Source organism: Heliangelus exortis, chromosome 2, assembly GCF_036169615.1.
Source record: "Heliangelus exortis chromosome 2, bHelExo1.hap1, whole genome shotgun sequence".
In the NCBI taxonomy this organism is placed as follows: domain Eukaryota; kingdom Metazoa; phylum Chordata; class Aves; order Apodiformes; family Trochilidae; genus Heliangelus; species Heliangelus exortis.
The window spans coordinates 33,028,363-33,044,568 of NC_092423.1; the positions used below are offsets into that span (position 1 = coordinate 33,028,363).

General features: G+C 35.3%; 1 protein-coding gene across 8 annotated transcripts in view; it reads left to right on the forward strand.

Annotated features, from left to right (window-relative positions):
* SLC4A7 (solute carrier family 4 member 7) overlaps window positions 1-16,206 on the forward strand; it is a 94,091-nt gene that overhangs the window by 48,516 nt on the left and 29,369 nt on the right. For 7 of the 8 annotated variants that reach the window (XM_071735467.1, XM_071735464.1, XM_071735465.1 and 4 more), the window contains exons 3-6: window positions 3,860-4,003; window positions 6,078-6,213; window positions 7,238-7,398; window positions 9,507-9,695. In XM_071735467.1, coding sequence (XP_071591568.1) covers window positions 3,860-4,003; window positions 6,078-6,213; window positions 7,238-7,398; window positions 9,507-9,695 — 630 coding nt within the window. Of the gene's footprint in view, window positions 1-3,859; window positions 4,004-6,077; window positions 6,214-7,237; window positions 7,399-9,506; window positions 9,696-12,684; window positions 13,054-16,206 lie in introns of all 8 variants that reach the window. The other variant, XM_071735469.1, reaches the window with a different exon arrangement.

Consider the following 16,206-nt stretch of genomic DNA (forward strand, 5'->3'; position numbering starts at 1 on the left):
GATTTCATCTGACTTTCAGACCAGCCATGTGATGGAGATATATAGGAAGCTCCTAACATTTAAATTTGTTTCATACTGATAAGGACCTTAAGTAGTAAATACTCTTGGTGGATTTGAACAGCTAAGCTTGGATAAAGTCATGTTAGATTAAAATGAACAATTATCTCCTGAGCTTTATATTACTAAATATAGTATTGGGCAGTGTACTAATCCTCCTGATGATTGGTTTAAAGTAATTCCATAACAAGCTTTGCTGTACTGTGGTACAGATGTTTGTGTGAGTAAAGTTTTGAAGGTCACATAATTGAACCTTTCAAACTTCAAAAAAAACATATACAAGTAAAAGGTTGTGTTCCTTTTAGAAATAACACTGATAATAGTAATACAAATTTCAACTTTTCTAGAGTTAACTTTTTTCCTTGTCTTTGTGGCTTTTTTTTTTTTTTTTTGGCCAGAGTGAAGGGAACTTCGCTGAATTAATTGGCAATAAAGGGAAAAAAAACCCTCTTTTTTTTTTCTTGTAAATTTGTTTTTGTAAGTAAATCTTTCATCTAACTGTCTGCAGACATTAATTGCTCCTGTCTGAATAATGATACTTAAGGCAACACAGACCTACTCAGTATAGCTGCTTTATTTTCAGAGGACTTCTCAGTCCTTTGAGGAGTTAGAATTAAGGTTAAACTTTGTCCAACTTATATGGTGCAGTTTTGCCTTTTGGCATTGAATATCCCTGCAACATGTTTCTGGGTAATTGTGGTGATGTATACAGCAGCAGTAGTTATGAATTTTCTAGGTACTAGTGGAGATGTCTTTGTTTATGAATGTCTGATACAAAAAAAAAAAAAAAAAATTGGGCAGAGTAATAGCTTGAGAGAGGTCAGTGCATTTTGGGTAGGAAAGCAGTTTGCTATGGTTACAGGTTGTTTAAAAACACCTTCAGTTTCTGATTTCAGCTCAGTTTTTCCCCAGCTTTTACCTTCCCCTTTGCAAATTATCACTATCTGCCCCCCTCCAAACCTTTCCACTGCAAAAAATTTTCAGTCAGATTACAGTTGTAATAAGAGATAGACTTCTCATTTTCTTGTTCTACCTCTCCTCCATGCAGCACCGTGGTTTTTGATTATGGAAATGATCACACCATCAAAAGTGCTAATTGTTGCTGTTTAGATTGTTTAAGATGGGGGCTCTTGAAAGAATTATAGGATTTTTGTTTGTTGTTTAGTACAGAAAGCAGTGTGGAATCTTTGTTCTAATTTATGGGAAGAGCAAGAGAACAAAATGTGGAAGTCCTAATTTTCCAGTAATTAAAATCTTCATTTCATAAATCACCTGCAAGTTTTTATTGTGCAATGATTAAAATACGTGCTTAAAACAGTATTACTGGGAATAATAAGCTGATAAGATAGAATGCTCTGTTACTAGAAATATGTTCGAATTTCTCTTAGGAAAAATAGTTCCTATGGAAAAAAAAAATCAAGCACTTGGACAAAGAATAAAACTTGTCTTATGTAACTATAGTTTAACAATTACTTATTGGAAAAAAATAAAATTCCTGACAGGGACGATAACAGCATTTGCAGGGAGTGGTGGATCAGCTGGTTGCTACAGGCAGCTTTGAGTGGGGAAGTACAGCTAATTTTGAGCCTAGAGAAGTGCTGCTTTTCCTACACATAAGACTATTGTATCATGATGGTATCAATAATGTGAGCATTGCTAATGATGCCTTCTAGACATATTGTGCATCATGTGCATTGATTTAAGTGTAGTTGTCACATTTGCATTCATTTCCCTGGCAATTGTATGGTGCATATTAGTTGTGGAGGCTGGAGGTCAGGCTGCCTGGCAGGGGTGCTGAGTGTTCTTGTTGGAAGAATCTCACAAAAGAGAAGTCTCTCTCTATAAATAGGCCTGATGAATGCTTCCACAAATTAATCTGTTTTCCACTCTTACATGGAAACAAATAGCTTTTAATATACTTGATTTCAGATTTGGTCATAGTGCCAATCAGTTGACTCAAATTAAAACTAATGTTGGAAGTCTGTCAAGAATGAGGCCTTGTAATATAAAAAGGAACCCTGGCCAAGTTAATTAAACATGGAACTTACTCATGCATTATTACTGATATTTGCTTAGTCTTTTTACTCAAGTAGTGGTGCAAATATACTGCTTTACAAAAGTTCTGTGTATCTTCCTGAGCTTAGAGATGCTTTTATTGGAAAACAAGTTTGACATACAACCACTTCTTATTTCTTTAAAGCCCTGTAATTGCTGGAACTTGTCAATAATCTTAATGCAGCCAGTGTGTGTGTGTGCTATACACACACTTATGTCTGTGTATGCATACAGTAACAACCCCTAGGGCTTGCTTGTCAAATTTATAAATTTGCATCTCCCTAAGAACTGGAAAAAACTTCCTTTTGCCCATGTCAGTCTTCTGTAGTATCTTCTACAGTATGAAACAAAATATTTAGTGTTAACTTCCAGGCTTATAGTTAATGTGTGTCTTCCTGAGATTGTTCAAAAAGGAAATGAAAAAATTATTGTATATGCTAACTCCATGTCACCCTTAAATCAGGACACTCCAGTACAGGACACATGGTACTAATGTGCTTGTAGCAGTCTGATGGTGGATTTCTTTTGCCAAGCTCTTGATGCTACTATTGCTATTGCCTTAATGTGAAAAGTCAAAGGAAAAACAAGATGTTATAAGTGCATGTTTTAAAAAGCAGTATGTATTAATTTTACTACGTGCTACCTAATTTTTTTTTTCTAAATCCAGAAAAGAAGGCCCCAACCTTCTTAAAGTGTCTGGTTTTTTAGCATACATTTGCAAATATGAGTTTCTTCTGTGCACTGTAACTGATGGTAAATTAGTGGCATAGCTGAACATCAGGCTCACCTAGATGTGTCACTAACTACTTGAAGAGATGTTGGCAGATAATTCAAGCAGAGATTTCTTGCAGACTCTAAACACTGGATAATTTCTTAATGAAGTTCATAAATTGAACTAGGAGGTGACCTCTTAGTGTTATAACAACTATTCCAATACGAATTCGTGGGAACAAGGAATATCATGTAATTTCTCTGACCTCCCCTGATGTTTATCAAGTAGCTACTTTCAGTGTTACATAAGTTTGTGTTTTTGTATTGGCTTCACAACTGAGTTCTTAAATTAGGCCATATTCTCACTCAGTTTATCAGGGCAATGAGTATAGCAATACTTCCTTGATGCCTGGGAGGACAGAAAGGAAATGGTAATACTAGTTCATACTAGTTCATGTTAATACTTTTTTCTTTTTTCTTCTTTTTTCTTTTTTCTTTTTTCTTTTTTCTTTTTTCTTTTTTCTTTTTCCTTTTCCTTTTCCTTTTCCTTTTCCTTTTCCTTTTCCTTTTCCTTTTCCTTTTCCTTTTCCTTTTCCTTTTCCTTTTCCTTTTCCTTTTCCTTTTCCTTTTCCTTTTCCTTTTCCTTTTCCTTTTCCTTTTCCTTTTCCTGTCCCTTTTCCTTTTCCTGTCCCTTTTCCTTTTCCTTTTCCTGTCCCTTTTCCTTTTCCTGTCCCTTTTCCTTTTCCTTTTCCTGTCCCTTTTCCTTTTCCTTTTCCTGTCCCTTTTCCTTTTCCTTTTCCTGTCCCTTTTCCTTTTCCTTTTCCTGTCCCTTTTCCTTTTCCTTTTCCTGTCCCTTTTCCTTTTCCTTTTCCTTTTCCTGTCCCTTTTCCTTTTCCTTTTCCTGTCCCTTTTCCTTTTCCTTTTCCTGTCCCTTTTCCTTTTCCTGTCCCTTGTCCCTTGTCCCTTTTTTCTACACTAAATTTGGGCAGAAGGTCAGTTTTTGCTTATTTGTTTCCTTTGAAACTCTCTTAACAAGGCCACAGAGCTGTGTATATTGGAGTTCACGTCCCACTGGGAAAGCAGGGCCGTCGACGGCACAGGCATCGTGGGCACAGGCATCACAGAAGAAAAAAAGAAAAAGAAACTGACAGAGAGGATGGCCGAGAATCCCCATCATATGGTAAGAAATCTGTTGTGTGAGTTCTTTGCCTCTCTTGCAAATAAACTTGTAGCAGTTACGCTGTGCTTAAGCATTGTTTGTTTTGTGCTATTTCTTGTGTTTTTACTGTAATTAATGCCTGCCTTTGTACAACCAGGCAAGGATTTTGTGGTCATGTTTTAGCTAAATCATAAGCTGCTGGACTTCAGGTGCCTGGGCTCAGCAGCCTGCACTGAATAGCCTAGACTGGAGCTTAGTAATGCTCCCCTCTAGCATAAAAATCTGTTACTTAAATTAGACAACTTTTTTTTTTTTCAGATGGTATAGTCTTGTATTACTCTTCCTCTGTCACTTAAGATTTTTAAAACTATGAATGTAGGTATGAAACAGCATTTGCCATGGTAATTTGATCAATGAGCTATTTAAATAACTAACACAGCCTTCTTGCTGTGTGTTAGTAAAGGAATGGTATAGCCTCATAAGTTTTAGTTTTGAAGTAGACACAGGCCCCTACTCCTAGCCTACACCTTATCTTAGAGATGACAACTTTGTCGTGGTGGTCTCTGAAATTAAATTATTTGGCAATACTCTTAGTTTTTTTTCAAGACCTCAAATCCTCTTTTATTTCTAGTCTGTAATGAATGTTAGGATGCTATATTCAAGTTTATTCACTGTCACATTTCTGTGGCTAGAAACACGTTCTACATGGTACCAGTTCCCTAAAGCAAAAGAGTTTTCAAGAGGGAATGCTTTGACAGGTCTCCTTTACACATTCTCCTACAGCTCTTAGTTTCATCCATCTTCAAACCTCCCCCTCCCCAACACAGATTACCAGTTCATCTTTTTTGTGGAGTCTTGCTTTACAGGTTCTGAAGCAGAAAGTAATATTAAAGAGATAGAAATCCACTTTTCTGGCCACTTCACTATCCTGCATTCACAGGTTCTGGCAAGATTCTTGGACTATGTTGGTTTTGGGACAGAAACAATCTGCTGTAGGTCTTTTTTTTTCTTCTTCTTTTTTTTTCTTTTTTATTCAAGAGCTCACTTTAGAGTTATGTTACTAGATTATGATGTATGCCAGAACAACAATGAAAAAGCAAAATTCAATTCTGAATACGGTTCACTAGTAACTCAGATCACGAGTTTAAATCTCAAAGGTGATCTGCAGTGGAAACATGGTTTTATGTTTAGATCTTATAGCTGTTAGTAATGAAAGTAAATTAAAGTAAAATTTAAAAAATTGAGGTTTACCTGGATTTTCTGTCTCTGATCTTCCTTGCAATAACATCGCCACTACTACATTATTGAACCCTTGTAATTTGAAACCTCTCCCTTGAGTTCATACAAGGTCTGTGTGGAGGTATTAAAAATACCTCTAAACTCTGTTTTTACTTTTTTTTTAAAAGTTTTTTCATAGCAGTGAATCCATAAAGATAGTTAAATTTTATTATGAGCTATTACTGAAGCTGTTCCACTAGGCTTTATACTATGAGTTAAAATATTTCCTCAATATAATATTTGTGTAGTTTATAGTGGTAATTTATGTACAGTGCTCCAACCATGCAATGACAAAGTTAGTAGCTCATTCTGTTTTAAGTAGCAATAGGCCATTGAAAAATCTGCTTTATCAGTACAAGTCATTGGGTAGTGACTGTGCAGGAAGGGAAAAAAACTGAGCACACAAACAGGCTGTTTAGCATCTTGAACTACAACTGGGACAACCATTCCATAAGCCAGGCTATTTGTTTCTGTTAACCTGGTTTGTTGTGGTTCAAGTTTTTGTTTGCTTGTTTCTTCTCACCCCCTTAATTAGTGTCTGTGTCATGACAGTATCATTTGTTTTGCTCTCAAAGTAAGTTTTCTAGCCCTTTCGTAGATTAAATTCTTATTAGTTATCAATCTTGCTCTTGATACTTATTTTCATATCGTTTTCCTTCATGGAAACATATCCATGTTTCCTTTGTTCCTCTTCCCTCTTGATGAGGTTATTGTACTGTGTATTTCTAACTGAACAGAAGATTGAACTGTTATGTGGCATTTCTTGCTACTAGAGCTATGAATTAGTTTAATTGTTCAGTTTCTCTTTTTCTTCAAGACACACCATCCCAAAGAGTGCAGTTTATCTTGGGTACTGAAGATGATGATGAACACATTCCCCATGATCTTTTCACTGAAATGGATGAACTTTGCTTCAGGGATGGAGAAGAATATGAATGGAAAGAAACAGCTAGGTATCCTCAAGTTATATCTTCTAGTGATTTTATCTCAAAGAAACACAAACCAGGCCTAGGTTAGAATTCTACTGAAATTTAGTGAACTATAGGGTTTGTTCATTCAATTCACATTAAGCAAATAAAAAATTTTGTTATTTGTGTCTAGCTCTGAAAGCATTAGTAGGATTTCTCCAAACATCCTCAGTCTTGCTGGTGCTGTGTTGATTATCCTAATACTGATAATACCAAGCATTTTGAAAGATAGAACTGTGTTTAGTTCTAAATAGAAGGGTTCAGCATGGTGTTTACAACCTTGGAAGTCTCTTTGATCTGTTCTGTTGTTGCTGCTATATTAGTGTACTTTTTTTCCCCACACAAACATAAGGGAAATTGGGTATTTACATATGTTCATCTTAGGTAATATTTGGGTTTTTTTTTGCAAATTGCATTTATGAATATCGTGTGATCCCATGGGATTATTTGCCCCATATTGGTAAAGTTGCTTCCTTGTTCATATGCACTATAATAAATTCTTCCATGTTCAGTACTTCTAATTACCTTATTGCATGCTAACTTTTGGAGAAGTCATTTTTTGATAATGCGTGGGAGTTAGAATCAGGATCAATTTATAGTTGAACTAATTAGTATTACCTAGCTCTTAAATGTCTGACTTGGCATCTTAGGAGACTTGAACGTGGTGTATGGTGTGTTTCAGGGAGCTTTCTAACCCTAAAATAACAGTGGCACTGAGATACGCAAATCTAATAATGCACAATCCCAGACTGTTTAAAAGAACTTGTGTATTCACAAGTATTGTGCAAACTAAACAAAAAGAATGAGTGAAAAACAGTTGAGTGTGGTTAAAAGGCCTGATAAAATGTTGTGACTTTAATTCAGTTGGGTTGTCTGAGATGATGAAAGCTTATGTGGGCCAGTACAGGGTTTCCTGTTCCATGTCATATGGGAACCACAGGGAAGAATGTGATTGCTTAGCAGACTGTCTGTTTTCCAGGAGAAATATAAATCTGTGTATGCATTTCAGGTGGCTAAAGTTTGAAGAGGATGTTGAAGATGGTGGGGATCGATGGAGCAAACCCTACGTAGCAACTCTGTCTCTGCACAGTCTCTTTGAACTGCGAAGCTGCATTCTGAACGGGACAGTGATGTTGGACATGAGAGCAAACACACTAGATGAGATAGCAGGTGAAAGCAAAACTTGAAAAAAAAATATTTTATTCATAATTTTTAATCTATAACTTGATGTTATTGACAGTGTCAGTATATTCTTGAAAATCCAATATTGAAGAAATACATGCTTACTGCAGTTTTCTTCATCTGGCTTTAAAGAGCTGGTCCTACAAACTTTGGTTAGAAGGAGGTATACAGGGTCAGTAGAACCTCCTTTATTATCTATTTTACAAGGAGGTCCAGAATTGGCCTTTGTGTTCCAATCCTCGAACGAGATCTTTGTATCTACAGCTGAAATGTAAATATCTGCCAGAACATTTTAGGTTTTATTTGTGCACTTTAGTACCATAATTACTAATCATAACTTGGCTGATGGTAACTTGATGCCAATAGTGCATCTGATTTGTTGCACATCTGGTATTTTTTTCACCTTTAGAAGAGGTGAGCAGAAATAAATCTTGTATATGTTGTTTGACCTACTATGTTGAGTGTCACATGGTCATTCTGGATACTAGAAAATCACCTTTGAATACTTTTTCAAATATACATACATACCTGTATAGTCTGAATTACTTCATACTACTTTTACATAATTTTCCTCGTATCTCTTGCTACAGCTACTACACAGTGTAGTAGCCTTCAGTAATCCCTTCTCAGGAATCATGCTAGGCTAGGGACTCACCAACCTGTATGTGAAGGACAAGGTATTTTAGCATTAAACTTAGGCAGTGCTTGTAATGGTTTCTTGTTTTGAAATCTTGAAAACTCTCTTGAGAAGTTTATATTCTCTTCCTATTTTTTTGACTTATTGAGCAAGAGTGTTCAGTACGTGTAAAAGTGGTATTTTGGATTTTAATTTCTATTTATTAATTAAGCAGCCATCTTGGTACATAAGGAAAAGAATAACTGCTTAATTCTCAATAAACACGACTCTTTTAATAGCAGATGTTTTAGTTGGAACTAGGATGTCTTAAGAGAATGTAAGAATTTGTTTCATGTTAATTTTAGGTGCCATTACAAACCATGTAGGTTAACAGTCATAGGTTAACAGCATACAAATGTGTTGTCTTTTTTCCTTGAGTCAGGAAGACCTAGTAGGTATTTTTGGTTCTCACTCAAAACAGAAGGGAGAGGATGGCAGGTTTCCTTTTGAGAAGCTATCACAAAAGACTGTTGCCTGTAATCCCAAAAGGAAGCTGCACTTTACTGTCAGACTTAAAATTTTGTTGTAAGGTATTCTTAGCCATAAATTTTTTCATTGTGAAAAGTTCTGTGCAATTCCAGTTTTCCAATTGTTAGGTTCTCAATACCTCAATTAAGACTGGCAAAATATATTTTAAAAGTTGTCACATAGGTTTATGTTGAGTTGGACAGGGCTGGGTTTTTTAAATTATTATGGTTTTTTTAAAGGCAGCTAAAAAAATCACAGAAGATGCTTTCCTAGATATGAAGGCTTTCTCTCCTGATGTGAGCATGCTGATGAGATGCTGTTTCAGAAGTTGATGTTGACACTGATCAGCTGGTTCTACATGATGTAACTAGTGTTTGTTTTACACTTCCTCTTGGCAAGCATGTAAATAATGAAGTTTTTGATACAGTCTAAGAAATTTCAGGCATCTGAAGATGACAGAGGAATTAGGGATTTCGTCTCAGTCTGTATTACCATTCCTTTTGTATCATTATGTACCTCAGAATGAGGAACACCAGATTAAGACTATATTAAGAATCCTGCTTTCCATTTTGTTTGTCTCTTGCATCTTCACTTCTAGTGGAGGGTTGTTGAATATGTAGGTTGTTTTTTTTTTTCTAAAGGGAGTCACTGTTGAAAATGACAATAAATTATAAAATATCAAGTAACATTTCTAAAATGATGCTACTATTAAATACCATCTTTTGGATCTGCATGTTGTGCTTTCCTTATTCTCACATTTGCTTGCTTAGTAACATCTTCAAAAATTTCTTGTGGATTCTTGAAGATGACTTTGTAAAAAAAAAGATTTTTTTTTTTTGTAAACAGATTTATTTATTTTTTCTTATTATTTGGTGTATATAATGTTCAAGATTTGTGAAAGGGATATTTGATAGCTGTATATGTAATTTTCGGTGTTGTTTTTACTCTATAGATATGGTTTTGGACAACATGATTGCCTCTGGGCAGCTGGATGAATCCATAAGAGAGAATGTGAGAGAGGCCCTTCTAAAAAGGCACCATCATCAGAACGAGAAGAAATTCAGCAATCGGATTCCCTTGGTTCGATCTTTTGCAGATATAGGCAAGAAACATTCTGACCCTCACTTGCTTGAACGAAATGGTGAGATAAGTTGTAGCATCCAGTTTGTTCTAACCTGTTAAATAATTCTCTCAGTGGGAGAGGAAGGAAATTCAGCTGATAATAGCAGATAAGTGTTTTCTTCTTGATAAGCAAAGAACTAATGGTAACAATGTGTGCTACGTGTAGTTGTGGATGATGATTTTTTGTATGTTTTTGAATGTACTTGAACATTCTCCTCCTGCCTGTGTATTTAGCATGCATTATTCCTTTAAGTCTAGAAGTAAGACCTACCTTGGTCCTAATGCATTTTAGGATATGCTTGAATAAAATATGTAATATATGGGGAATTTCAGCATTGTGACATAGCTTTATATGTTAGATGGATCTTGCTTATTCAGTCTTTATACTAGAGATTTACTTTGTGCTCTTGTCAAGAGTTAACTGCTGGTGACAATTACTGTATTTTAATCTAGTATTGTTATGTTAATATGAAGAGAACAAATTCACAATGCTAGCCGTGTAGAAATTACTTTTAGCTAGAACACTTGTTTATTTTTATCTTGTTTTGTAGAGAAGGATCTAACAGGGAGAAAACAGCCACCACAAACCACCAGGAAAAGTATTTGCAATTTTTTTTGACAGACTGTAGCATGTATTTTATTGACTCAAATCCTGAAAATAATCTGGAATTTCAATACATTTACTCTAGACATCCAGTTCCAAAATCCAGATAGCAATATAGACTGCAGAGCATAATTTTGTTTTTGTATTTCTTATGACCTCTGTTTCCATCAACTTTTTTTTTTGTTTTGTTTTGTTTTCCTTGTATTAACTACAATTAATTTCAACTGAAATTTTTTAGTTTAGTGAAAACGTAGTACTGATTTCATGAATCTCTCCTTGAAGTGAAGTTATTTTCCTGTCTTGAAAGATGTCTCATTGCTTAGAATGTTTTCCCCTTAAGTGCTTGTTGGGACTTCTTCATTTAATACATACTTGGAGTATGTATCATATGACACCCAGATGTCATCATATGACATCCATAAAATGTCAAAGTTGCTGATACTTTTCATTAGTTAGTGAATATTTCCCTGATAGTTTCTGACTCATTTTTTCTAGAATGGAAGTACAACTAACTTATATAAGAGCATAATTTCTTCTGTAACTTCTGACTTTCCTGTGTTGTTTTGCAAACATGAAAATTTCACACACAAACCTGGTTTTACTCATCCTTGAACACTTGTATCCACAACTGTAGTTAATGAGGATTTTGTATTTGAGGTTGCTTGCTTATGTAACTTCTTATGTACATACTTCTTATGTAACTTCTTATGTATCACTTCCACTTTTTGGTTTGTTTCATTTTTAATACTATTTCTACAGCAGAATATGGGATGTATCATAGAATGATAGAATGGCTAGGGTTGGAAGGGACCTTAAAGATGATCTAGTTCCAACCCCCCTGCATGGGAGGTGGGGGGGAAAATAAGAAACTGAAATAACATGATAAAGTGCTTGCCAGCATATGCTGACTTACTTTTTCTTTATTATCCTTTGTTTACTCTCTAATAAACAGGTAAAACAAATATACATATTTTCATAATAGTTATTAGGCTCCTTTTTACACCCCTGTAAGGACATCTCATGTCTGTGATTCATCACAGATACACTGACTTAGGTCTAGTTATTAATCTAGTGATTAGTATAGATAATCATCCAGTTTGCTTTATTGGTTCTCTTTACTTCACTGCAGTTTAATAGTTGATTGCTGAGGCTTTCATTATTAATTTAAAGCAAGTTTGTATCTGCAGTATCTAGTCTTAAATTGATGGGGGGGAAATGTATGTGAGATTTACCTAGGTTTACTTTCTGCATTTCCACCTTGTAAATTATTCTAGGATTTTTCAATATATTTGTCTTGGTAGTGCCTAGTAATAAATGTGACACTAAATGTGTCTGATTTGCTGTTTTCTTACTTGATGTTGCATTATATGAAAGCAGCATGTTTTTTATTTCAGGGACTGTACAAGTAATCAGTACTCAAGAATAACTGTCATCCCAGGAAAAGTATTTGTGGGAAAGAGAAGTAATGGTATTGCTAAATCTTCTAATGGAAGTGCTGGTAGGAGGATAGAAAGTCTTTCTTCCTGCTTAAGGAAGAACTGAAATCCATTACAAACTTAAAAATCTGAGAGAACCATGACAAGACCATGTTCTCTTTATATGAAAAGAGTGGCACATTGAGACTAAATAGGACAAGAAACATAACGATGAATTTTGGAGAAACTTTTTTGGTTTATAAGCAGATGGGGATACTTGGTAAGTCACAGCAAGAATGAAGAAGGGACTATGGATCCCATCCTCATGCCCTCTTCAAAAGTACATATTGAGACTACAGCTGTCTAGGAAACTTCATATTAAATCAGGACTTACTGACAGTTGCATTTAATATTACTAGATATGTGTGATCATGTTATTTCTGAAAATAGTTTTTAAATTAATAATTCTTTTAAGATAATGGATGCAGTTAACTCTTCGGTGTTTTGGCTGCTATTTATTTTTTAATGTATTTTTATGGGTGGTGCTAAAGGCAGCTAGCTGCTGTGCAATTTGGAATAAGAAATTCTTCTAGGAAAGTTTAAGTCAGTTTCAAGAAAAAATTTTATCTTCTTGTGTGTGTGTGTTACTTTAACAGCTCTTACTGACTCTAAGAGAATATATTCTTTCACATATCTTTGGTGTTCTAATTATTACTTATCAGTAATTTCTGACTTCTAATGTCCAACATCAGATAGGCACTTATCTCTGATCCTACCTGCATGACTGTGACACTTCTGGTCCTTAAAGCTTGCAGTTTAGAGTGTAAATAGTTAATGCACCTTTGTGTCTGTGGGGATTTTTTTTTTGTTTTGCTTTTTGTTTGATGTTTTTTGGTTTGTTGTTGGTTTTTATGGGGTTTTGTTGTTTTTTTTTTTTTAAATTGTATCCCTGTTGTAAGCCTCATGGTGTTTCATTTGTTTTATCTCAGGGGAAGGCCTTTCAGCCTCCCGCCACTCTTTGCGAACAGGTCTGTCAGCCTCAAATATTTCCCTGAGAGGAGAAAACCGTTTGTCAGTTCTTCTCAATTACCTTCTTCCTTCTTCAAGAGCTGGAACCCCTGCAACCTCAAGGTGTACAACCCCTGTAACTACCCCTCAAAACACACCACCGTCCAGTCCTACCTGCAGCCACCCGCCAACCACAAGTTCCCAGCCAAGTCCACTTCAGGGCAAGGAATTGCTGGTGTCACCTGCCAGTGGTGATATTCCTTCTGTAGTAATTCACCCACCTGAGGAGGACTTAGAAGTGCAGGAAAGCCAGGAAAAGAAGACAGAGGAAAATATTGGCAAAAGACCAGGCAACTATTGAAATTTAAGCTGTCCATGTGTGATGCTCTCTGCATCTGGATCACTTGCGTTGCGATGTTTTTGGCACGTAACTTGGGCACAAAGGAATATGATAACTTACCTCTGCCTGCATGTTTTTTCTTCACAGTTGTGACTGTTTTCTTGTTCGGTGTTTTTAACCATTAGCTTTCAACTAAAACCAGCCAAAAAATTCATTAATTAACCTTCATCTGTGTAATTAAAAAGGAATATGGTTTTAAAATCTAATATGTAAGCAAAATGTCAAAAATGGTGGCCTTTTCCTTTCACTCACCTACAGTTCATGCCAGGCTTTGCTTTGTTGTTTTTGTCAGTGGTTGAAATAATATTTTGAACCAGCACTTGATATCCTGAGATATATCTACAGCTAAAGAGAGGTAGTGACCAATATGAAAAGAATTAGGAAGGATGCAGTAATCAGTGGTGCTTGTAATTTAGTTACCTTATCAAATTTTTAGGCAGTTTAATTTTTACTTTTGTGCTTTTGAAGACCAGGGCCATTAAAACCCATAGTGTTTTATGATGGAAATGGCAGGTTTAGTTCACCTACAGCTGTTTCCAGATGGCTATCCATTGGTGCACTGCTTTGGAGTCAGACACTTCTTTACTGTTTTCACATGTTTGATATGGAAAATAGGATAAGGTAGTTAAGAGTTCATAAGCATAAGTCAGAGCCCAGCAATTTATTAACTTTTTGTCTTGCAAAGCTATTGTTCTTTACATACAAAAGGGTATGTAGATGTATAGGTAAGTAGTAGATAAGGATGGAAAGTTCTGGCAGTTTCTTTTCAAAAAATAAAAATTTAGTTCTTTAATTAGTGAGGCTTTTCTTGGTTTCCTTCCTCACTAGTTTAAAAGCACATTGTTACATGTACCAGTAAAAATATGCAGACAGAGAAAAAAGGCCATGGTTATCTGTCTTCACATTTTGCCGCCACGTCACTGAAAATGAAAGAGCAGACTGTGTAGGCTGTCATCTTGAGTTTGGGTAGGGGCCCCCTTCTTATTTAAATCAGAGAAGCAAACAAAAAATTCTTTCTCTGGCTTACATGAGGGAATTAAAGAGAATTCATGTGAAGATCATTCTCTCTTATGGATGATCTTTCAAGATAAGTAAAAACCAGAAGTAAAATAACAGCTATGATGGGTTTTCCAGTTCTCGTTTTTCTGCTCATCTGACAGGAATGACAGCATGCCAGATCCAAGGTCCTTAGAACCCAAGGGAAGGAAAACAAATGAAGATATCTAGTATTTGATGCTATTGTTATCACTAATAAAACTTTTCAAAAGAATTTCCAAGTCATGTCCATACTGCCTTTGTGACTCAAGGGGATGCTTCTCGTAATGGAAAAATCTGAAAGGGAGGATTTCCTAGTTAATCCATAAATAAGTCTTTTCAGAGAAAGATGAACACAAGTAATGATGGAAGACATTTTTGTTTTCTGGATTTTTTTCTTCCTCCCTTTTTAATTCAAGAAGTCATCTGACCACAGAAAAAAACATTTTTCCTTAGGGGTTCCTTTGAAGACATTCTCAGACTATGACATAAGGTTTACAATGGGACTAATCTCTTTCTTGAGAGACAGACTCAGAAAGTCTCCTGAAGAGGAAGTAGCCTTCCTTATATTTAAAAAAAAATCTTCTCAATCCATTCTATTGTAGGTTATGTTCTGTATTACCTCTCTAGTAATTCTCAATATTGCAGCCTGAATACTTCTCCTACGTCAGTATGATTGAGCTGGGTTTGATTCCAGTGAGAATTAGAAAATACTTTAATTTTCTAATAGGTGGTTTTCTCTTATTTAGCAATCATCTCTTCTTCGTTTCTGCGGTTCAGGTCTTGGTTTTTAGTCTTTTATAAATAACTGAATTTCATGTGAATTACTGTAAAAGAAGGGAAGAGGGGGCACATCTTTGGCGTACCACTTGATTTTTATCAGCCAGTTCATATTAAGTCAACCAGTCAAAAGGTTCTCCTTAATTTTTTTTTTTCTTGCATCATCAGTTGGAAAACAACTTTTGCTAGTTCATCATTAAACTTTGTTAATGTCTTTGAACAATTTCAAAGCAGTGTATTTTAAGAGGTCTTGTAGTTCACTGATAAATGTATGTTACAACCTAGTAAAGCATTTAGAACAGTATTTAGAACAGCTTTGTTCTCAGAGTAATGGGAAAGTAGTAATTCAGAATGGTTTACCCATTTTTCTTATAGGATTTGACTTCTAATATTTTTTCACATTAAGGCTGCATTGCAATTTATTTATAAAAGTTGTGGTCTTCAAACAATGGTGTGACTTTGTACTTAAAAGTTTTCTTATTTAATTAATTTATCCTAGGAACCATGCTTAAACTCATCTTATTCCCCCCAATTTTTTTTTTTTCTTTTTTCAGCTGAAGTGCAATAATGAGGCTGTAAAATGCATATGATTTCTAGCAAAGGTGTAGTTATAAGTACTTTAAGAGTGATCTTACTCAGTTTTTATCCAAGCTTGAGGCTCAGACCGCTGTTGTCTTTTGAAGGTGGCAGGTGGTTTATCTGCATAACATCATCAAGATCACTATGGTTTTAGTGATCCCCTTCATAGCTTGGTAAGACTAGCAGATGAATTTCTCTGTCCTACAGTCTGGAAAACTAGGTAGTCTTCCTTTTATCAGTAGCCTCTTGAGTTTGTGTCTACTGAACTGGAGAAGATAAGGAAATGAGGTATTTTATTAATGTAAGACTTGAGTAAAAGTGTTCCACTATTAGAGATTGTAATTTTTTATCCTGAGTTTCCTTGCAAATACCAAATAGATGTGCATAATGAAATGCAATATATGGAAGTGATTGCTCAGGTCTGAAAACATCTGAGCAGTATTCTCATGTAAGTGCAGCAGTCCAGCTGCAAGACCAACAGAAAGGAAAACTATTAACACATGTTTAAGGATCAAACAAATCATTCCATAACTGTGACTAGTTGGAGAAATTTTGAAGGCAAACCTTTTAGAACAGTCATTCTCACTTCAGTACTGAAGTAATAAATCAGTTTACATTGACACGTAGAATCTTTTTTCTCTATCCTCCTCATTGGTTGTCTCTCCTTTTTGTTCTAGTCTCTGCTTGCTCTTGTTCATACAGCAAAAAA